The 24,550-nt window shown below is 41.3% G+C and overlaps 1 protein-coding gene across 1 annotated transcript; it reads right to left on the minus strand.

Annotated features, from left to right (window-relative positions):
• Window positions 1-4,092: 4,092 nt before the first annotated feature.
• Window positions 4,093-24,504, minus strand: fam83hb (family with sequence similarity 83 member Hb; the record flags this gene model as incomplete). The annotated part of the gene is made up of 6 exons (XM_080859065.1): window positions 24,399-24,504; window positions 12,338-12,832; window positions 9,582-9,746; window positions 7,788-7,912; window positions 4,700-7,418; window positions 4,093-4,113 (listed from the first exon to the last, which is right to left on the minus strand). Exons 2-6 carry the CDS (start codon window positions 12,800-12,802, stop codon window positions 4,093-4,095), a joined length of 3,495 nt encoding a protein of 1,164 aa, XP_080715191.1. The 5' UTR covers window positions 12,803-12,832; window positions 24,399-24,504.
• Window positions 24,505-24,550: the final 46 nt, after the last annotated feature.

The raw sequence follows: 24,550 nt of genomic DNA on the forward strand, positions 1-24,550 counted from the left end.
GAGGTTGGAAAAATAAGGGTGCCATTTAGGGAGCAGTTAAAGATACATATCGCACTTCTAGCAAAAAGGTTGTTCATTTAAACTCAACAGCCAATTCAATTACACATCTCCCTTTGACAATGTACTGATTGGTTGGAATAGTTTATGGCTCGACCACTATGTTTGTTTCCCATTTACAGAATCAGGACCGTGTACAAACATCATATTTCTTTTCTTTTTTCAAGTGCACACACTAAAAAAAAAAAGAAATGGTGTGTTGGATAGCGGACTGCATCTTAAGTAAAAACTAGGATGTTGAAGAATGGGTCAACTCAATTTGTGCCAGCTATACTGAACATACAAATATTTCTGTCCTCAAAGATCATTTTTTCATTACTCAATATGATTAAAAAAGTATTCATTCAGTTCAGTGTTGATTTATTCAGTGATTAAAAAGTGTGCATGTGTATTCAAGTCTCACATGACATGTGTGGCAGGTCCCACTTACTGCTTCTTTGAATTACAGTCCATTGAATTCCCTCCGGTCATTCTAATTGGTCAAGGCCAGTTCAGTTTGAAATCCACCTCATGAACTGAAAGTGGGGGCACTTCTGAATTATGCACAACACTGGTTCAGATACAGCCATTATTCAGTCCATTTTCACAGATGTACTATAAAGATGAACTGTGAAGGCAGGGAGAAGGTTTAAAATACCTCTCTTGGTGGCATGTTATGGGTGGAATAAAAGCTGTTACCGATCAAACACTGGCGACATTTGTTTCTACATTTTTTTTCCCATCAGGATGAAGTTTGAGAATCAACTGCAACAGTTGATGGTTCAACACAAAAGTCTCTCCTCTATGTTTGTGAGTTGTCTTGAGTTCATTAAATATCTGATTGAATATTCGGGTGGTTGTATGTGTGAAAGAGGGTCATTATGCCTCTTGAATGTTCTCGTCAGACACCTGAGAGACTCCCGGCAGAGATCATCACTGTAGAGAATGCTACACCTCAGCTCCTAAAAGCAGGTCAGGATTATTCGGCCACTTCCTGTTCCTGGTCTATGTTCCGTCAAATCACTTAGTCAGATACAGTACCAGTCAAAGGTTTGGACGCCTTCTTATTTTTTAAGACGGTTTTTTTTTTACTTTTATTATTTTCTAGATGGTAGATAACACTTTTTTTGTTAAGTACATCATTCCATATGTGTTCTTTCGTAGTTTAAATGTCTTTCGGTATTAATCTACAATGTAGAAAATAATAAAAGTAAAGAAAACACTTCTCCATAACATTGAAGGTGTGTCCAAACTTTTGACTGGTACTGTATGTTACAATATTTTTTTATACCAGTGGAGTATGGTTTTCAAGTCTTACCTTGATGGCTGCAATGTTTGATAGCAAAAGAAAGATTGCTACTTTTGGGTGTTGCACACTAATATGACACAAAGACTGTAGAAGCGGTTTTACTTGTCTGGTTACCTTTTCACCTTTTCATGAATGTAATGGGTGTGCTTTTGTCTTTTTGTGCTCATGCAGAGAAACTCAGGATGGAGCAGCTGGTTCAACAGCAGGAGGAGCTGAGTGACATTCACAATGGAGCAGGGCAGTCAGATATGGAGCTGCTTACCACAGCGGTGTGAGTGTCGGACACACTCCAGCACACATTCACAGTGTGTGAGGCTCTCACTAACACTTCCAGAGAATTTGAGCAGTCTGATGAGCTACCGTGATCAAACGCTCTGGGTTCCTGCAAATGTTCTTTTAAATGTTTGATTATTTATTCTATGAAAACTGCAATACAGCAATCATAATGAAATGAATACTGTTGTGGAACTATCCTGATTTTTCCAAAGGAGTAACAGGCGTATCAGTAGGTAATGGCTGTCTTTGTATGCCGTTGTTTGTTTTGAGAAGTCTGCTTTGAGAAGTCTGCTCTGTCAGAGTGAGACCTAATGCCCCACATGTCCCTCCTCTTCCTCAGTGAAGGGTGGAAAGGAGTTGCTGTTTGTCAGGGGGCACATTAAAGAGCTCTATGTGTTTGGCCCATCCGCCATGCCACCAACTACAAAATGGACTTTGCCCAAGACAAATGCAGTAGACTAGCACTCAGCCTTTAGAGTGCACTCTGAACTACCTAATACGATAAGAAGCGATACATGCAGTGGTATAGTCCAGGGTATACACAGGTATACCCACTTATTTTTCAGTCAGCATTGCATATACCCACTTCTAAAAACAGGCCGTTTATCCTGTGCTGTATGGGCTGCTTAAAAAAATTAAGAGTTTACCCACTTCTCCAGGGACCACTACACCACTGGATACATGAATATGAGCACAGAACAGGTGGAGACAGCTGACATTTGTAGACAATATTGAGCTCATTGACGTCTAGCAGCCATGTGTACAACATGCAAACTTCCTACCTCCTAAGGCTAAAAATGTGTAACTGTAGCTTTCATCAGCCAACACAAATCTGAATAACATCCTATCACAACCTTGTGGTCACAAGATTAGATTACCTCTGCCACAACATACCTCAGTTTTAGCTTGGGTTAAGAACATCCTTAACCAGTTAGCCACCTGCCCATTGAACTGCTATACATACAAAATTATGTTAACTCAAATATTTTTTTACTGTAGAACTGTTAAAAAGAGTGTATCTCTTATGACAAAAAGACATTTTTCAAAGGAAATATAAATGACCAATAAGTCATTATATTATATGGCCAACAACAGGAAATACATACGTCTCTCCCATTCATAAATAAAAAAAATGACACTAGTCTTATATGTAGAATACACTACTCCAGGGACACACATAAAAACTATACACACAAACACACAAAACTTGTTACAATGGAAAGACCATTTAATTGAATTGACTTTTTTTCTCTGCAAAAGTGTGACATATAAAACAACTGCTGCTCTTTCCTTAACTGTTCAGGTTCTGTTCACTGTCAATGTCAGAGTCCATGTTTCATTAGTCTGATTAAGAACATTTATCAACAAAAACACTAAGACATACTAAGACCTGCTGGGGCACTTTGATATTAAAAAGTCAGTCTAGCAGTTATTTTGTAAAAGTTTTTGATACAATCTTACACTCTGTTTGTGGTCCCTCACTGCAAAGGGCAGTTACCTTTCCTTTAAACATCACTGAAAGTTAAAAAGTGCATAGGCAGTCAAGTACCAGAAGTTGTGTGGAGGAATGCTTTATATTGTGCCTTTGAATGGCAAGGTTGTCCCTGAGTGATGAAGGTGCAGTCACTGCTTTCTCTCATAAGGAACATGTCCACCACTTACTGCTTATTCAATTACCAACCACAGATCAGTGTCCAGCCCTTGTGTTCAAGCACACATCTGTCCTGTTTAATTGCCTAAAAGTCAAAAGAGCTGCATCATGAACCATTATATTTACTTCTCATAAACTCTCTTAGTGTTTTCTTGTACTTGCAGTACCCTCTCTCTCTTGTACAATTATGTACCTTTCTCTTTCCAAGTCTGTGGTTTAACTTTGCCAAAGATTTTCAAGACTTTCCAGCCTTATTTGGCTTGCTTTGAGAGCAGTGTTCATTGGCACAGGACCTAGGTAAACTTAGCTGTGTGTGTGTGTGTGTGTGTGTGTGTGTGTGGTGGTGGGGGCTATGTACATATGGGCATGTCGTTTTGTTTTCATTGTCAATATTTTTGAAAAAGTACTCACACCTTCCAGTCGCTGGTGAGTGTTTGCAGTAAACCCTACGGTGCATCCATGTGTTTCGGTGTGTGTGTGTGTGTATATACTGTATATACTATACGTGTGTGTGCACACAAAGTCCGAGCTGTGTCAAATACAATAGTCCTGCTCCCAATAAGGGAAGGTTGAGTGGACAAAAGAGGCTTTTGTTGGCACTGTCAGGATGTAGTATCTGACCTCAAACATCCTTCACACTGCAGGTAATACAGTTGTGCTGGTGGGTGAATGTTCAGAGGATCCAGATCCAGGGTGGGTTGATCTTTGGAACTACTATTTTAAGTATTTTCCTTGGTTATGTTACAATAAAATGTTCGTATCATTGGGATAGATTCCTGGTGGATAGTTTCCTGATGAAAGGTTTCAGCTCCTTGCTCTGCTATCCCAGGCTATTCCCCATCTGTCAAAAGGAAAAAAAGACAAATATGTGAATGTATGGCCATCTCTAAGTTCTCCTTCCAACCCTGTAAACTGAATAATGCTTGTGATCTATTAAGTTACTCTGTACCATTACAAAAAGTAAGTGAACACTGAACAAATGTTCCATGTACACCAGTCTTGTTTTAGAGGCGGGAACTGAAATCTAGGCCACAAAATCAAAGTGGCCCTGAGTTCTCCCCTACTCAGTAACCTAACACTATTGACAGATTGAAAGACTATTCCCTAAAAGGAGTGCAGACACACAGATATCCTCTTAGAGCCTAATTCACAGAAGCTTTTTGATGAGTGACAAAAGGACTGCTTTTAAGGGGCTATGACACACGTGGTATATTCAAGTAACCCTTTTAAGCACACAACAGATGAAACTAGCTACTCTGGATATAATACACAAACTACAATTATTGTTTATTTAAAGAGATTATAGATTTAAAGAAACTACAGGAAATAATTCTTCACTCCTTTTTCTAATTAAGACCCTCTTATGTGTTTTTATGTATTGGCTTATTGCTCATTTAAGTGCAACACTCCTTGTTCTGAAACAATACCTCAAAACGGCTGTACACTTTCTTTTCTTTTCGCATGCTCTCAATTCTCTTCAGCAGAGAATCTCGCTCCTGGGGGGTGGCGGGAGTCCGACCAAACCGGGTTTTGCTTTGGTATCGGAGAGAAGAATCTATCTCCGGTTGGGATGTTTCGCCAGCTTTGTCACTGCCCCCAACACTCTCAGCTGCGTCAGTCTTCTTTGCCAGTTCTCGATTCTGACTGTTGGCAGAAATTTGCTCCAGGATCACTTTCGTGTCATCCCTGAGGTTGCTGCTGTAGATCACATTGGAAGTGGAGGATTGGTAGCGAGACTGGCTTGGCTTAGTCGGTGCCTTATGGTTCTCTGCAGAGGCTGCACTGGTGTCTGAGGACTTTTTATCTGGAGTCTCCTCTTTGATTTCTGGAACTGTTTTCATGGACTTACTGTCTGAAGACAGTGCTCCTGATGTCTTCTTCTCACCTTTTGGTCCAAGTAAGCCCTTGAGTCTCTGTGTCTGCTTCTTGAGGAAGTCGAGAGCTTTGGTGTCCTTACCCTCTGTGCCTAGAGTGTTAAGTGAGGTGTTGGAGCCGTGGCGAGTGAGGCTATCACGTGATTCGGAGGAAGTCACGCTAGATGAACTTTGGCTACGGGACTTCTTCATTTCACTCTTCTCTGCATCTGTGGCATCCGTCAGTATGTCTTCATCGGCTGACACACGACGTGACGAGGAGGTGTTTTTAAAAGACTTCAGTGGGTCCTTTCTGAAAAACTTGGGTGAGGGGAAGGGCTTCAAACTTGTCTTTGCCTCAAGGCTTTCCTCTTTCTTGGTTGCGCTGCTTTTGTTCTGCTTATCTATATTTAGCCCTGTTGCCACAGGAGGCTTGTCCGTCTGTGCCTTTGTGACATCTGGCCCTGGGGCCAAAGGCTCTGCATGGGTGACCGTAACTTTTGGAAGTTTATCGGCAGTCTTTACAGTATTTAAGAGATCTGTCTTTTTCAGTGCTGGTTTGTGACTTGTGTCCACAGCAGGGGATTCTGCAACTGGTTTTAATGCTTTTCGTTTTGCGGCAAGATCTTTGAAATACGAGAGTCGGCTCTCGGGATCATTCATGTTCAGGGTAGAGGGCTTGTCTTCTGGTTTTGCAGGATTTTCTGTCGCTTTTTCTTCAACCGTGATGGTAGCTTCCTTCTTGTTTCTGTTAGCGTCCTCTTTGGTGCCCTGGTTGGGTTCAGTGGATTTGTTTGAGGTCTCAGCAGGTGCAACGGCTTTGCCCTCTGAGTTTTTGGGATCTGATAAGTCTGAAGCTTGTGTCTTCTTGTGCTTGCTCCAGTCAAAGGGTTCCCTTGATAGAGACCTTCTCTTTTCCAGGATTTCAGCCACTATAGACGAGGTTCTAATTGGGTTGCCCTCCTCCGTTTTGTTTGTGCCCAGCGTTGAGGTGTTGTGCGTCTCTAATGTTGAGTTGAAAATGAGTGACGAACGCAGACGAGAGCTCCTTTGTAGCATTGGGTTGATTCGGGACCGGAAGGATTCATGTTTGGTCAGGCCCAAGTCCCTTGTCTCAGCCTCTCCCTCTGTTCCCACAGAACTAAGAGACTCTGTTGACCTCTTCATATCTGTTGTGGCGAGGTCCTTGGAACTGTCCTTGAGGATAGGTTTACCATATCTTGGGCGAAGGTCCAGTTTGGGCCGGAGGGGGTTGCCGGGAGCCTCCTTGGTGTTAAATCGTGTTATGGATGCCTCCTTGCCATATGACCTCCCGTCTGAGTCGTGCTGGACTTCTTCGAAAGTGTCAGGTCCGAGAGGTTCATGCAAGCCCTCCTCCCCTGCATCCTCACATGTACTCAGGTAGGAGCTGATTCTCCAGTCCCTCATTCCCTGCTTCACGTCGGGGTCCTTCCCCACACGATCCTGCGATGCCCCAGGAAACTTTGGTTGTTTTTGATCTGGGGGGTGAGTCTGTGTGGGGGACCTCTCGCATGCATATGGCTGTCCCACTGTGGGCCTCTTGTGGCCTGTTGGATCGTAGTGCCCTACATGCGGTTGAGACTGTCCAGGGTTAAGATCATCAGAGGAAAGGGCATTGTAATCAGATGGTGGCTCCAACTCAGGCAGGTATCCAGATTCAGAGTGATGGTCCCCCTGCTGCAGAGCACGACTGCGCAGCTGCTCATAACAGCCCTGGCCGGTGCCCTCCGCCTGGTAACTGTGCTTTTCCCGCTGGTAGTGCTGTTCCATCTCGTCCAGGTTGCCCATGACACGTTGTTTCATGTATACACGGGAGGAAGAGTAGCTCTCCTGGGTTCCCTCAGCATAACTGTGCCTCTTGAAGGAATTCCTCTCCATCTGCTGTGAGGCCATGATGGAGCGACCCTGTTCCTGAATGTTCTGCTGCATACGGAACTGCTGGGAGGAGTACTTTGAACTGTGCTGCTCCAGTGTATGACGGAATGGATCCTCCCGTCTGAAGGGCAGTCCGGAATCCATGCGGTCTCGTTGAAATGAAAATGCAGAGTGCTCCGCATGGCGAAGGAAGCTACTTGGCTGGCGCATGGACTGGGTCCTCTTTAAGCCTGACTGGTTGCTGAAGTACCCATCAGCGGGTACCAGTGCATTTTCCACTACCAAGGGCTGGGACTGGGCAAAGAGGATCCGAAACTCCTCGTCAAAGGTAGATACCAGCTCCCCCAGGAACAGATGAGCAATGCAGCGGTGTATCTTCTCAAAAGACCACATGAAGCTGTCAACACACAAGTTTTTACTCATTTACTGTTGGTTATATTGTTATGAGACTGTTTCCTCAAATATAAGCATGATAGAGTAACAAAACTGAAACTAATAATGTAAGTTATGCCTGAAATAGTAACATGGAACAATCTATAAACTTGTCTAGTGTAGAGCGAAAGACATCCATATGATCACATACTGAAATGGATTCACTGTCCAGGAATGTATTTGTGTTTTATGCAGTAGAACGCATTGATTAGGATTAAATCATGAAATAAATTAAATTTGTACAATGTTAAAAATCATTTGGAAAATTCCAACTTTACAGGTATACTGTACATAGGATACTGTGAGAGAAGTAGTGTGCAGGGTCTGTCCTTACCTGTAGTTTCCACTGAGCACAGCTCTGCAGTCAGTCATCAGGAAACGGTCCATCACCTGACCTTTAAATGACTTCCCAGTGCGGCAGAAATACGTGACACCTGCTACTGTCCGTACTCGCATCATCTACAACACAAACATGATCTATAATGTGAACAGGAATGATAAAGGGCATCATAATCTCACCGGTCTTTGTAAATCTAAGCCTTCTGTAGAACCACGTGAATAGAGTGTAAACAACAGGCCCATACCAAACACTTTAAATGCCATTTGAGTAAAGACATTGCAATAAATAAAGGGGTTATAGGTAATTAAATGCTAACGCTAAAGTCTTAGTATGATGGTTAGTTATCATGATCATCTTTCCCTGTTTAAAATGAACTCATGTTTTTCTGTTGTGGTGCTACTAGGGATGCAAATTATCGATTAATTCATTAATCATTAGTTGATAATCTTATCGATCGACTTTCGATTAATTGATAAGCGGCGTTTTTCACCTGAGTTTCAGTGCTTCAATAGGGCCTTTACAAATATCAGATAAATAGTTGAGTTATTATATTACATTACATTATGATAATTATATTCAATTCTATTCTATTCTATTATACATTCCTCAAGTAATTATGCATTAGGAAAAGAAAGCAGAAAAGTTTTTTTTATGGTATAACAAAATACATTCTTTAATTTAAAACAAAGAAATAAATTATGGACTGGCTCAGTTCTTGCATTTGAAACAGACATAAAAAAAAAAAGAATAGAAGAAATTAAATAGAGAGCCAAACAGAATATTATTGAGCCTATCTTGTAACTATATATGTAATCTTGTATCTAACTTGTGGATAGATTATGAAGAAACTGCATCTAGGCTATTACAAGCTAAATAGCCAACACAACTCTCTGAAGTTTAACTCGCGCTCACGTTAGTGAGGGATAGAGTAGTTACATTCTTAATGGCAAGCCATCAGGCAAAGGTAAGCTAGCCCGCTAACGAGCTAGGTATCTAACATAGAAATAATTCTATGGGTATCTAATATCATTAAGCCTGAGTGAGCTAGTCCGCTATCAAGCTAAATAGCCAACTCAACTCTTACTTACTTACTAGCTAACTCTCATGAGCCAAACTCGCGGGCACACGTTAGCGCGGGAGTAGACAGAGATATTCATATTCATAGCAAGGTGAGCTAGCCCGCTAACGAGCTAGGTAGCTAACTCTATGAAGTCTAGGTGAGCTAGCCCGCTAACGAACTAATAGCTAATCTGAGTTTTAAGACTACAGCCTTAACTCGCGGCAGTAACCAGGTGAACTGGTGGTGCCATGCAGGACAGCAGCATGCACAGTGTTCAAATGATAACTGAGTGAGCTAGTGGAACTATTGTATTTCAATACCGCATTACACAGAGAACATTTGACTTCTTTGCCTGAATTAACAATGTTGAAGTGGTCCCACACCGCACTTCTTTTCCCTCGCTTCATTTTGTTTTCAACCAGTCTCTCACGCTAGCGCCCTCTAGCGATTAATCGTGATTAATACATTTTGATCGAGCAACCTCTTAATAGACAATTAATCTAAAGTCGATGAATCATTTGCATCCCTAGGTGCTACCCATCATGCCTTATTTGAACAAAAAGCTAATGTAGCTTTTAGCATAAGACCCAGCATGCTTTACTTTACTATGACCAGTCACCGGGAACTGAGCACTTAGCCGGCAACATGTGTAAGGAAAGCAACAAATATGTTTTTGCCTATGAGTCATGGCAACTTATCTTCTGGACAATGGCCAGAGTAAAACTCACATGAATCATCTCCAGGTTTACTTTGCAGCTTGTCACCATAGAGACAAAATGGTGAGAATTATGTTCGTCTAAAAGGATGTAGACAGGTACGTGGCGGGCAGCTGCATCCAGGAGATCAGCAAAGAGGTCAATGTCAGTGAACACGTCCATGACCACAGCAATGACCTGCCAAGCACATCACAAGAAAGACATTTAGACTAGGCAACTTCAATTATTTAAAAACACAAATAAGGCCTCCCAAGTTGCATTTCTGCTTATCTTCAACGAGAGATTTCAATCTAGAATTCAAACAATGAAATTGATCAAAACAGATCTAGTACAATGTGCCTGAGTGAGAACACATTCATAAATGCACCCTTTCTGGTAATTGTATAAAGGAACTGAATACATGTATTGGACACGTGTGAGGGTTATAATGGTATACAGTACCTTTCGTAAGTATTCACCCCCTTGGATGTTTTACCCTTTTATGGCTTTTATAAATCAGTCATGGTCAATATAAGTTGGCTTTTTGGACAAAAAAATTCACAAAATAGCTCTCTTTAATGTCAAAGTGAAAATATATTTCTACACAGTCATGTAAATTAAATACAAATATGTAATGAAAATAAGTGATTGCATAAGTATTCACCCCCTTTATCACCCCCTTTATATAGACTGACCTAATTCAACAGAGGTCCAGCCAATTGGTGCTAGAAGTCTCACAATTAGTGATATGGGGATCAGTGTGCAGTAAATGTGTCTCAAGTGATTGTAGTATAACGACACCTGTGTCTGGAAGGTCTATTCACTGGTCAGTATTCAGTAATCAGTATTCCTGGCTACTGTTACAACATGAAGACCACAGATCACCCTAAGAAACTCAGAGAAAAGGTTATTGAAAAGTACAGGTCAGGGGAAGGATACAAAAAAATGTCCAAGGCACTTAACATCCCCTGAAATTCTGTTCAATCCATCATCAAGAAACGGAAGGAATATGGCACATGTGTAAATCTGCCTAGATCAGGCCGTCCTTACAAACTGAGTGACCATGCAAGAAGGAAACTAGTAAGAGAGGCCACCAAGACACCTATGACTACTCTGAAGAAGTTTCAAGCTTCAGCAGCTGGTATGGGAGAGACTCTGCATACCACCACTGTTGCCTTGGTTCTTCACCAATCAAAGCTTCATTGAAGAGAGCCACTGTTGAAAAAATGCTCCACTTTGGTCTCATCAAACCACAGAACCTTCTTCCACTTGACCATGGAGACTTCCACATGCCTTTTGGCGAACTGTAGTCGATCCTTTTTTTCAACAGTGGCTCTCTTCCATAAAGCTTAGATTGGTGAAGAACCAAGGCAACAGTGGTGGTATGCAGAGTTTCTCCAATCTCAACTGCTGAAGCTTGAAACTTCTTCAGAGTAGTCATAGGTCTATTGGTGGCCTATCTTACTAGTCTCCTTCTTGAACGGCCCCTTAGTTTGTGAGGACGGCCTGATCTAGGCAGATTTACACATGTGCCACAATCCATCCATTTCTTGATGATGGATTTAACAGAATTCCAGGGGATGTTTAGTGCCTTGGACATTTTTTTGTATCCTTCCCCTGACTTATACTTTTCAACAACCTTTTCTCTGAGTTGCTTAGAGTGATCTTGGGTCTTAATGGTTTAACAATAGCCAGTAATACTGATTACTGAATACTGACCAGTGAATGGACCTTCCAGACACAGGTGTCGTTATACTACAATCACTTGAGACACATTCACTGCACACTGACCCCCATTACACAAATTGTGAGACTTCTAGCACCAATTGGCTGGACCTCTGTTGAATTAGGTCAGTCTATACAAAGGGGGTGATAAAGGGGGTGAATACTTATGCAAGCACTTATTTTCATTACATATTTGTATTTAATTTACATAACTGTGTAGAAATATATTTTCACTTTGACATTAAAGAGAGCTATTTTGTGAATTTTTTTGTCCAAAAAGCCAACTTATATTGACCATGACTGATTTATAAAAGCCATAAAAGGGTAAAACATCCAAGGGGGTGAATACTTACGCAAGGTACTGTATTGATGTTGAAAGACGCCCAGGGAGAAATGAGGTCTGGAAAAACTGGCCTTATCTGCAAAGTATGCTAGGCATTCAGCCTGTCCCCAAAAGGATGAATCCCTTTTAGATTCAGAGACCAACTGGTATTTCAGTCTGTTTTCAATCCAAGCCAGTCAACTACAATGTTATTTCATAATTTTGGTGACGTTAAGCATGACACTTTTTAAAACACTATGTCAATTTCAAACACTAGTTTCAGTTCCTGCTTCAAGAAAAATTATATGTTCTATCTAACCCTAGACTACAATAATTACTGAGTCTGATTACTCATGTTGAATTGCATTTGCATGTTAATATGAGAGTTACATTTATATAAATAATTCAGTTTTATTCATATTTCCATCATATGCCCACAGCCACTTGGACGTGGCCCTTTCTTACTGGTCCCCGGATCAGAATGTCCAAAAATAGGTCAAGGTTGTTAACTGAAGTTATGCTAGTAGTCAGCATAGCAGTTTTCCCCAGTGATTAGTTTCAGTATAGAATAAAACGGCTTTTACTCAACTCAAATATTAAATAAAAATATATGATACAAGTTTATAAGTGTTTATGTAGCTGATCAGTTGACCATTATACTGTTTAAATCCATTAGCATCCATTGTGTAGCTAACCCTGTTTCTTCAGAAAGGTGACCTGCCTCACAGATCTCGGCCCTCACCTGCTGAGCACTTTTGATGAGACGCCGTGCCTGGTCCTTGATGCTTGGCATTTCAGGGTCAGAGGGGTTTACTAAGGTCGTGACCTCTGTAGGGCCTACAAATGAGTGCTGTGGCAGTGGCCAGCCCAGGTCAAGGCCTGGTGCATCAATGTCCGAGTGCATTGGCCAGTAGGTGTCGGATGAGCAATCCTCGTCTGCTTGGGGATACGTCAGCTCCAGTAAGGATCCAGAGGTGGAGGCCGGCGTCGCCTGCGGTGATTGCACAGTGCCCTTGATGTAGTCCACCTCTTTCTGGCACAGGAAGTCAACCACCCCAGCGCCCTGCAGGAATTCATAATACCCCTCCACACCATTTTCCACAAGGTGATCGATGGCCAGCCGGTACTCCTCACGGTAGTGGGGGGGGAGGTAGTTTGGGTCTAAGGGATTCTCCCCCACAGAGGAGCTCTGAGAACGATGAGCCATGCCAGCCACAGGATGGGGTGAGAGGTAGACCTGAGGAACGAGAACACACTGGATCAAAAAAGGCACAGGACAGTGTGACAGGTAGACCTGAGGACAAGAACACACTGGATCAAATAAGGCATAGGACAGGGTGAGAGGTAGACCTGAGGACAAGAACACACTGGTTCAAATGAGGCACAGGACAGTGTGAGAGGTAGACCTGAGGACGAGAACACACTGGATCAAAAAAGGAAAAACATAGACAAGTTTTGTCTGGTTTGATCTTGACCATACGTCTCAAACTAATAAATATCCAAATATAATAGCCTATATTGATTAACCTTGGCTAATCTAATAAACAATGTAGTCGTTTTGACTCTCTACCTTTGTCTGCCTAAGTACATAGAGCTATTCATTCTAGTGAAGGTCATACAAGGATTGGTGAGTGGAAGGATGGATGTGCACAAAGTTGATGTCTCTCAACATGCAGTCATGTTAAAAGGTTATTGTTATTGGATGAAAACGCCACCAGTAACGCATGCAGTCTCACTTAAGGGAAATCTTACAGCTACAATTAACAACACGACCATTCAGTGAAACAACCAAATCATGCACTCCGTTTTCACAAGATCATATACAGTATAGTTAGTCAGACCACAGAGAAAACATTAGGTGTTGGGCAGACACTTTCAAAGCACGCTCAGGCCATTCATAAGAGTATGCTGCACAAAAGTCACCACAGTAGCTCTGAAAGGAAGTCTACATATTTCGCCACACTCTGAATATTTTGACACACCCAACTCGTGGCATGCCTAAACACCTTCGGCACACCCAGTACTCTGTCCTTCAATAACCGGTCTCTGGTTAAATTGGTAAGCATTTGTGTTCAGAAATGTGAACGCACTTATATAACAACAACATCCACAATAATAATTTCCTTCACTTCAGTGCGAGTTTCACTGTAATGTATCTTAAGTGTGCATGTGTAGTTAATGGCTGCACTTGATTTAAAGCTTCGCAGTGCATGGCCAAATTTGCATAATGATTTCAGGGAAAGGAATTCATGAAGACGCTCAGAGCAATATCAGACTAAAAAGTATTTAGTACCACCCTTTGCAAATATGTCCTGAAAACCGCAATCATACCACGACACTGCTGTTGAAAGGCCTGACAGTTTGGAGGAGTTTTTTTTTCTTTTCTTTAAAAACGAGTCTAAACTGTGGTTCAGGGTTATGGTTATGTTCTGCAAAGTTATACTATTTATTTGGTTCCTTTGCTACTACTCTAGACGTGGAACTGTTCTGCCCAAAGGCCATTATGGCTCATTTCCAGTACTGCTTGTTATTTCCACCACATTTAAAATTGGGTCCATATTTTCCGCGGGTCTCTTAGTTTTGAGATTCAAAAGAAAACAGCCATATATACATTCAAAATAGAGTGTATGGATGTGTTTACCCTGCTGTCATGGCAACGTGGTCTGTGGTCTGTGCTGTGGTAGGCACAAGAGTGTGGATTACAGAGAGTGACTCATAGAGAGAGAATTCTCTTGTGACTAAGCATTGGGTGATTCACCGATGCTGCCTGAAGCAGGGAATCACTACCGTGTTCAATACAGTTCTCCATTGTATGCCCTATGGACTGCAGAGGTTATAGCCTTCAAGTTAGTTTGTCTCAAGAAGAACTTTTTGAATTGATTCAAATCTTTGATTGAAGTTGTGTTCATGTGTACACACAAACACACACTCACACCTCATTACAGCCATGTAGAAAATCTACTCACAGAAGCACCGTTTTCTCTCATATAGCCTAAAAGGTTCTCTAAGGGAGAGTGTGTGATAACAGCCTGAAGGTGAGCCTGAGGTGATGAAAACAATCATTCAACAGCCATTCATTCAGCATTCCTGTGAAAAACTGATCTTCATTCCATCAAGAGCGCCACACACTGTGGTGTTATATGAATATACAATGATGAACTAAACCATGAACATTTAACACACTGTGGTGGTACTATATACATATATATGTACAATGATGAACTAAACCATGATCATTTAACATGTGGTCTCATTGGCTTCAGGAGAGACATGTCTGTGTCAGGCAGTGGACAGTCACTGTGAATACATATTTGGAGAACATTATTCAAAGTAACATCAGTGATTCATGGAAATATTGCACGTGTTCTTATTGTTTGCATGTCTTAGGTAAATATATATTTCTATGTGCTTACATCAAAACTAAATGTGCCTAAACAGCGTAGCTTTTTCTTCAAGACCGAGCAGCACATATCAATAACAACTGACACACATAAGAAGATAGTGGTGAAGCACTAGAAAGAAAAAGTGATGAAACATTGCTTCTTTAGTGTTAGAACAACACTGATTCACTGGAATGCTCCTGTTATACTGTAGTTGCTGTGCAAGAGAAAACGGTCATTGTAATATTGTACTAACCCACATCTATTCTGAATATTTGAGGTGAAACGGTGCTCGCCCTGACTTCACATCAGTGATGACACTGGCAGTTAAGTGTGTACTCCACTCAGACTAATTACTCAGTTCCTGTTCCTCAGGGCTTTCCTGTTCTCTTGAACCCACGCACCTAATTTTTAAACATCGTGAGACCTTCCCTGCCCAAACTCAGGCACGTAGCCATCACAGGCTCACACACACATTCTCACACATAGACACACTCACACACACACACACAAACACACAGACACACTCACATGTTGGCCTTTTTATAGCAATGCCATATGAAAATGACCACCCTGCTGTGAACTGACTCAAACATACTACGATTGTTCCAGGAGAGTAAACATTCACTGTTCTGCCAATCATGCACTTGATTTCATAATATTGAGAATACATAAGTCCTTTCCAAATACAGGAGTACCCAATTATCCTAAACAACTCTATCATGCTATTGTAATCATACTTGTACTTACATACACAGAGCCAAATAACCAAGTTGATATAGTATATTACATACTAACATGTGTTAAGCCACAAAAGAATGGGTCCCAGGCCACTACACAGTTAAAAAGGTTTATTGTGACTAGCTCTGTATTATTTCCTTTATGGGCTGCCACTAAAGTCCAATGTAGTCCCTGTTCACTATCTGTTCTCCGTGCTCTAAGATCACTTTGTGTTCTCGGACCAGGTAGTGTGCTACCTGAGCTCTGTGTGGCCTCTTTAGTTACCCAGGATGCACTGCTCTCTACCTCTTATCACTTTACGAGCTCTGCTTTGTTATCATCTCAGCCTGTTTGCTAGCTGCTCTACCTCGCTCTCTGCTCCCTTTCCCCAGCAGTTATGGCGCTCTATCCTCTCTCTGCTCCCTTTCCCCAGCAGTTATGGCGCTCTATCCTCTCTCTGCTCCCTTTCCCCAGCAGTTATGGCGCTCTATCCTCTCTCTGCTCCCTTTCCCCAGCAGTTATGGCGCTCTTTCCTCTCTCTTCTATCTTTGCCCAGCAGTTCTAGAGCTCTATCCTCTCTCTTCTGTCTTTGCCCTACCCAGCAGTTATGGCGCTCTATCCTCTCTCTTCTATCTTTGCTCTACCCAGGAGGTGTGCAGCATCCTTTTCCCAGCAGTTATGGCGCTCTATCCTCTCTCTTCTACCTTTGCTCTACCCAGCAGTTATGGCGCTCTATCCTCTCTCTTCTACCTTTGCTCTACCCAGGAGGTGTGCAGCATCTGAGCGACATTGTCCAATGCATCATAGCAGAATCTCTGATCCCTTTACCAAAGCATTATGAAACAAACCCTGATAACTGAATGTGATTGGAAGACGTGATGAAATAAGTTCATAAGCCTACTGATGGCGACTAAATAATTCCAGTAAACAAAAGACAGCATCTTGTAGCATAAGATGATAAAAACAGCTTGAGCATAAGCAACTACTCATGACACGCTCGATGAGAACCTTGTTTAGATTGCAGTCTACTGACTTAAAGTTTCGATTTAATTTCAAGTTGAATATATATACAGTACTGTGCAAAAGTTTTAGGCAGGTGTGAAAAAATGCTATGAACTAAGAATGCTTTGAAAAATGTAAACAATAAATGTTTATTTTTTATCCATTTACATGGTAAGACTGAGCACAGCAACAAGACACAACGTAGTTATACTACATCAGCAGGGTCTCTCCCAGACAAAGATTTCAAAGCAGACAGGGGTTTCAAAATGTGCAGTTCCAGCTCTTTTGAAGAAGACGTTGAGGATCGTAGACGCAGTGTTCAGCCAAGGAAACTTAATGCAGCTGATGAAAAACACATCAAGCTTATTTACCTTCGAAATCGGAAGATTTCAAGCAGTGGCATCAGCTCAGAACTGGCAGAAACCAGTGGTACCCAGGTACAGACATTTACTGTCCGGGGAAGTCTGGCCAGAAGTGGTCTTCATGGAAGAGTTGCAGCCAAAAAGCTCTACCCCGACAAGGAAACAAGGCCAAGTGACTGAACTAAGCACGTAAACATAGAAACTAGGGTGCAGAAACATGGCAGAAGGTGCTCTGGACTGATGAGTCAAAATTAGAAATATTTGGCTGTAGAAGAAGGCAGTTTGTTCGCTGGAGGCTGGAGAGAGGTACAATAATGAGAGTCTGCAGGCAACAGTGAAGCATGGTAGAGGTTCCTTTCCAGTTTGGGGCTGCATTTCTGCAAGTGGAGTTGGAGATTTGGTCAGGATGAATGGTGTCCTCAATGCTGAGAAATACAGGCAGATACTAATCCATCATGCAATACCATCAGGGAGGCGTATGATTGGCACCAAATGTATTCTGCAGCAGGAACATAACCCCAAACATACAGCCAATGGGCCTCATTCTCGACCTTTTTCTGTAATTCTTCAGAAATGTTTCTTACACGACTTCGCAAAAACAACGTAAGAGAAACGCTTCCGCTGCATTCCCGCACGCTTGAAAATGTGTTCAAGCAGCCGAAGTCTTCTCAGCTGGGTTCCTTCCGATTAGCTTCTTAGATTGATGCGCGTTCTCGTGAAAGTGGATTTGCATACATACACGCCCTGCCAGCTCCTTATTAGGAGACGCAATTTTAGAAACGTGTGCTGTCGCAATCTCCCGAATCCACCTCGTAACAGGTGTTCATTAATAAGGTGGAGATATTGTATAACGTTGAACGTCCGAAGTCCGTAAAACACATTTAAGTAGTCACTTTTTTTTATCGAAAAATAGGCACCATAGGTGTGAAAACCGGTCCCAAGTACGAGTATAAATTGTAGTCCGTCCTGTCGTTCGAAATGGCCACCATAGGGGTGAAGACTGGCCACCAGTAATAGTATAAATTGCAATAAATTCATGCCTCAGTTCTTAGAGATTGAGCTTAGTGTTTATTTATTTATTCACTTACATTTGCAGTGTTCATGTCATTCACAATCAGTCTCTTAGCAGACGCGGCCTTTGTCCAAAGTGACGTACAAGGGAGAGAACAGGCAAGCTACGAGCCATATAGACCTAGTGTAACAATAAACACTACCTCGTATAATTATGACTATAAATGTGAAACGTAATTGTTAATGATACAAATATTCTCGTATTTATTATTATCATAATTATTTTAATCCGAGGATGTCTGTAGAGTTGACGTGAACGCAATCACCAACGGGTTCTCACAAATTCGCCCGTTAACCCTTTTACTGTAATACGGAGTTTTTTCAAATGTCATTCCTCAACGCGATTCCTCAAATAACCACAAGAGGGCCCGTGGAATCCCATTTGAGAAGATTCCGGTAGAGTTACGACTGCTATTTCGAGTTCTGAAAGTTGTCTGAAGTTCAGAAGAAAGCACAGAAGAAAAAAATAACGAGAATGCAAATGTTTTCATAAATGTTTCCGAAGTGGAGTTCCTTCTGAAATCCTTCGGAAAGTCTTCCCAACTGCTGTCGAGAATGAGGCCCAATGTCATTAACAACTATCTTCAGCTTAAAGAAGAACAGAAAGTCCTGCAAGTGATGGTATGACCCCCACAGAGCCCTAATCTCTACATCATCGAGTCTGTCTGGGTTTACATGAAGAGACAGAAGAATTTTAGGAAGCCTACATCCACAGAAGATCTGTGGTTAGTTCTCGAAGATGTTTGGAACAATTTACCAGCCGTGTTCCTTCAAAAACTGCGCAAGTGTATCTGGAAGAATTGATGCTATTTTGAAGGCAAAGGGTGGTCACACCAAATATTGATTTAATTTAGAATTTTCTTCTGTTCTTTCACTGCATTTTGTTAATTTATGAAGAATTGATGAAAATAAACTGTTAACACTTCCATTTTTGAAAGCATTCTTAGTTTACAGCATTTTTTCACACCTGCCTAAAACTTTTGCACAGTACTGTATGTATATAAAGACTTACTTTATGGAGGGTTAGGGTTAGGGTTATGGAGGGGCTACTTTTTTTGAGTGTAGACTACACATGACCACCAAGGGCACCTTTACTACAGCACAAGCTAAAATAAAGGCAGTGCAACTTTTTATCTCCCAATACTGATTCCAGTACCTTGACTTCACTTACTAGCCAGTATAAAACAAGCAATTCTTGCTTTTTTGCCCTTTAGTTTAAAATTATATTATGTTTACACCACAGCATCATTTTCCTAAGTGTGAAGAAGCATTCTTTAAAACGTCAATTGAAGTTGGAAACACTGGAGTGTTTGAAAGCCTTTAGACTTACATTAATGACATATTTCTGAAAGATAGTAGTTGAAAACTGTTCCTGTGTCTTTGCATATTTTTATATATGTTTTCATGCAATTGTTGACAATTAACGACTTCGTTGTAGCCTCCTCGGTTGCATCTACTCTACCTACTCCAAGTTCATTCTCGTCACTAGAGGTTAGTGATGCTATAGAGACTCTTTGCTCTACATTGAGATCTTGTCTGGATAAAGTATGTCCTCTATCCACAACCGGCTTGAAACCCTGTCAACCTTGGCTCACTCACTGATAGTATTAGTTAAGTATGAAAGGAGCTTAGAGCTGCTGAGAGAAAAAAGACGTAAATCCAGAGATGACAATGGGCCTCATTCTCGACCTTTTTCTGTAATTCTTCAGAAATGTTTCTTACACGACTTCGCAAAAACAACGTAAGAGAAACGCTTCCGCTGCATTCCCGCACGCTTGAAAATGTGTTCATAAGCAGCCGAAGTCTTCTCAGCTGGGTTCCTTCCGATTAGCTTCCTAGATTGATGCGCGTTCTCGTGAAAGTGGATTTGCATACATACACGCCCTGCCAGCTCCTTATTAGGAGACGCAATTTTAGAAACGTGTGCTGTCGCAATCTCCCGAATCCACCTCGTAACAGGTGTTCATTAATAAGGTGGAGATATTGTATAACGTTGAACGTCCGAAGTCCGTAAAACATATTTAAGTAGTCACTTTCTTTTTTTTTAATCGAAAAATAGGCACCATAGGTGTGAAGACCGGTCCCAAGTACGAGTATAAATTGTAGTCCGTCCCGTCCTTCATCATAGGGGTGAAGACTGGCCACCAGTAGTAGTATAACTTGCAATCAATGCATGCCTTAGTTCTTGGAGATTGAGCTTAGTGTTTATTTATTTATTCACTTACATTTGCAGTGTTCATGTCATTCACATTCAGTCTCTTAGCAGACCCGGCCTTTGTCCAAAGTGAGTACAAGGGAGAGAACAGTCAAGCTACGAGCCATATAGACCTAGTGTAACAATAAACACTACCTCGTATAGGCTAATTATGACTACAAATGTGAAACGTTATTGTTAATGATACAAATATTCTCGTATTTATTATTATCATAATTATTTTAATCCGAGGATGTCTGTAGAGTTGACGTGAACGCAATCACCAACGGGTTCTCACAAATTCGCCCGTTAACCCTTTTACTGTAATACGGAGTTTTTTCAAATGTCATTCCTCAACGCGATTCCTCAAATAACCACAAGATGGCCCGTGGAATCCCATTTGAGAAGATTCCGGTAGAGTTACGACTGCTATTTCGAGTTCTGAAAGTTGTCTGAAGTTCAGAAGAAAGCACAGAAGAAAAAAATAACGAGAATGCAAATGTTTTCATAAATGTTTCCGAAGTGGAGTTCCTTCTGAAATCCTTCGGAAAGTCTTCCCAACTGCTGTCGAGAATGAGGCCCAATGATCTTGGTAACTATCAGTCTGTTATCTGCCTTTTCTTCCAGTCACAAGTGCAAAAGTATTTGGCATTCTACCAAGAAATGGTGAACAATTCCACAGACAGTAGGAAACTACCTTCTACTTTTAACCGTAACCGAAACCCTCCACCTACACATTTTACAAGTTACCTCCCTCTCTGCTGATGCTACTTACTTTACCGAAAAAAGCGTTCAGTATTGAATTAATTCTTCCTCTCAATGATGCTATGCTTCTTCAGCGTAGTCACGCATGTAGTCAATGCTTGAATTAGTTCACACATCATTCAAACAGCCTCGGGTTACTCCTTTGCTTAATAAAGTTTAATTTAAAGATTCAAAGATTTGATGCATCAACCTGTTGAAATAAATCATATTACAGTTCAACTTTATGCAGGTAAAAATCTGCAGTGATTACACTTAGCTACAGCCAATTCAAAGGTGTATGTTCCCTTGGCGACCAGAAGTTTGAAATTAGCGATGACGCCTGTTGATCCCACTAGCTATTGTTTTGTGATCTGAGTAGAAAACCCTTCTGTGTGCTGTTGGTATTTACAAGAGAAGTAAGTTGTAGTATGTTACTACAAGAAGTATGTTAGTTAGCTCGCTAGTTTTAGGTGAAAACTCCAAAATGATTTATTGAATTAGCCTAATGTGGGATATTTTTTTTGCATTCCAGACTTCTGAAATATATTGCCGTATGAAGCTTATACATTAAATCCACACCCAGTACCACTCAGAAATCCCTAGTATATGTCCTAATCAAACCAAAAGAGAAAGTGCAGATATCACACTTATAAAAGAAATGGTAGACATATCAGCAATCTTTGTGAAAATCTGCATTTCCCTAATGTGGGGCGGTTCTGTCTGATACGTGGGATACTGAAATGGTTTGAAGGGTTTCCTACCCAGAGCACAAAACAATAGCTAGTGGGAACATCAGGTGTTATCGCTTATTTTATACAAAAACTTCTCAGGTCAGTTACCCTCAAGGCTAATGTGCAATCCTTGAGGCAACACCTAAAGCCTGAACCTGCGTAAAACCTCTGCTTATCACACTGTAGTATTGGATAATGTTTGAATAAGTCTTCTAAGCAAGTACAGATGTGGTCTGGGACATTTTCCAAACCCAGGGTCTCAATTACTTCCTTATATTTTTGAAACCACTTCTTCGCAACAGTGGGGTTGAACCCTGAGAGTACCTCTGGTTTGCACATGCTCAGACTTCGTCTCTAAAACCATTTTTAGTCAGCCTTTTCGTAATTTCACTGAAGCCCTTGATTCCTTTCTACTCAGCAAACTGGTAGGCTAGTATTGATATGTCCTCCATCAACAGGGAATCCACACTTGGTTGCAATCCTCTCCCCCTGTTCCACTTCATCATCCACACGCATTTATGGCTTTCTTCCAATCACATGATAAAAGTGACCATCACCTTTTACCCCGGAGATCTGAGAAATTGGATTTAGGAACATTCCAGGCCCTGGCCAACTGCCTCAGCTGAGGCACCCCACCATCCTCATCAATCTGTCTTTACTCTTCTGGCTCCCCTAGTCCTGTCCTGCCTCCACTGACCCCACCATCCTCATCAATCTGTCTTTACTCTTCTGGCTTCCTTCATCCTGTCCTGCCTCCACTGATTCAGTTACCTTCCCTGATTCTTTGCCTGCCTGCCTGCCTCTCTCTCTCTCTCTCTCTGTGTGTCCGGCGTTCAAGAGAGAAATTATATTTACAGTATATTTACACCATATTATATGTTTTGATAAAACATATAACACATCCTGATAAAAGTGTTTTTTTTTTATAAGGAATGTATACACAGTTTGTTTAAAGCTTCCTGTTTGAAGATTTTTCCACCCTAATCTAAGATTGGATATTTCAGAAGACATGCGATTTTGACCACATGGCATCACAGCTTGTGTTAACCAATAGTTTTATTGACTTCAATTAGTTTGAGGAAGACTTACACCCACTGGATCTTAGGTGTCCCGCATTACGGCAATTCACCCTACTACAGGCTACCATGGTCAAAGCGGAATCATGGACTTCATGGCGTACAGGTAATTGAAAGTAATGCACTTCAAGTTGTATTAGGGTTGTTGCATTACTGCTATTACTGCATTACTGGTCTATATACAATTAATTATATGAAACACATGAATCATTCTGCCACATGGAGCATTATTATAGGTTTGCGTGAATTACATTGTTGTTGAACAATTATAAAATCATGTTGTTACTACTTAATTACATAAACAATGTTTGTTTGTTGTTTTATCCATCAAGTGGGTTAGTTAAAGCAACAGTATCTGTATTGCCTGTCTGATACTCAATATGTGCAATAATGTTAGTTTCGATGCTGATACCAATCCAGTGGATCGAATTGTTGCATCTCTATTGTTACCAACACTTGGTTAGATCCTGCCATAGGATGGCATTGTCATGACTTAGCCATTGTATGGATCAGGCACTATTGAACTTGTACCTCCCTGTAGTGGTAGGGAGTGTATGAGATAGCTTGAGAAGTGAACTAGGTGTGCCTTTGTCTCGGCCCCTCCCAGATGCCTCCTGCTGATCTCGAAGTAGCCTTCAATTATAAGGTAACCTTTTAAGGTGACAGACTCAATAAATGATTATGGATTCCAGAACCTTCAAATTTCCTACAAATGGGAGGATACCTAAACACAGAAGTAGAGAAGAAAAGCACAATGCAGCCTAGACAGGAGAGCATGGGCTACTGGACTCTAACGAACTTAAGCCCTAATTAGTTTCTGACTTCTGAACTTCAGATTCCCAATAAAGAATTTAGAATGTGGATGAAACCATAAAACAAACTACAGTTACAATGGACTTTGTCTACTTGATTCTTACACTGTAGTTAAACCTTTTAAAATACCACCGTCTTCTAATAAAATGCTCAGTGTTCACTAACAGTCAGAGAGTGCTGTTTTGGTAAGCTAGCTATAACATGTCTGGTGTTGGTTTGTTGCCCAAGTGTATTTCCAAATAATTGCACTCACCAAGTGATTATGAACTACAGCAACGTCTGTTTCCGTTACTCCAGTGAAAAGTGTCGAATCTGCCCTCACAACACGAAGTCGACTGATAATTAATCTTCATTCAAATGTGGCAACAAGATGCCTAGCCTACCTGTCACCTGACGGTTGGAGACGGGACAGTATAGTCTATGTAGGCTACGTAAACCCGGTCTATAAATTTGTAACTCTGAACGTGTAACTTTGTAACTCTGGCCCTGTTATTGATGATGATTCGATAATCAGATACGATTATCAGTGGGCATATGATATCGGCATAGCCTCTACGATAATTATGTATTAACGAATTCACCCTGGAAGTTCTAGTCTGTTTTTGGCTAACATACAAACATTCATTGTCCACTCTTCTAGGTTCCTTTGATATCTGCTAATATGTTAACCATGAGGACATCAGGCCTACGTTTCATCAAACGAGTCTTACCTAATCGTTTTGATTACAGTCGATTCGCAAACTCCGGTGCAGTATCCAGCGCCCGTTCCCCCTTTTTTCCCCACACGAAGTCCAAAGTTACATTCCTGCCATCACAGCGAGCTCCACCCAAGCTCTGCAAAACCTGTTTGCACTCGGCCAAT

This window comes from Sprattus sprattus (genome assembly GCF_963457725.1).
Source record: "Sprattus sprattus genome assembly, chromosome: 20".
Taxonomy (NCBI): Eukaryota; Metazoa; Chordata; class Actinopteri; order Clupeiformes; family Clupeidae; genus Sprattus; species Sprattus sprattus.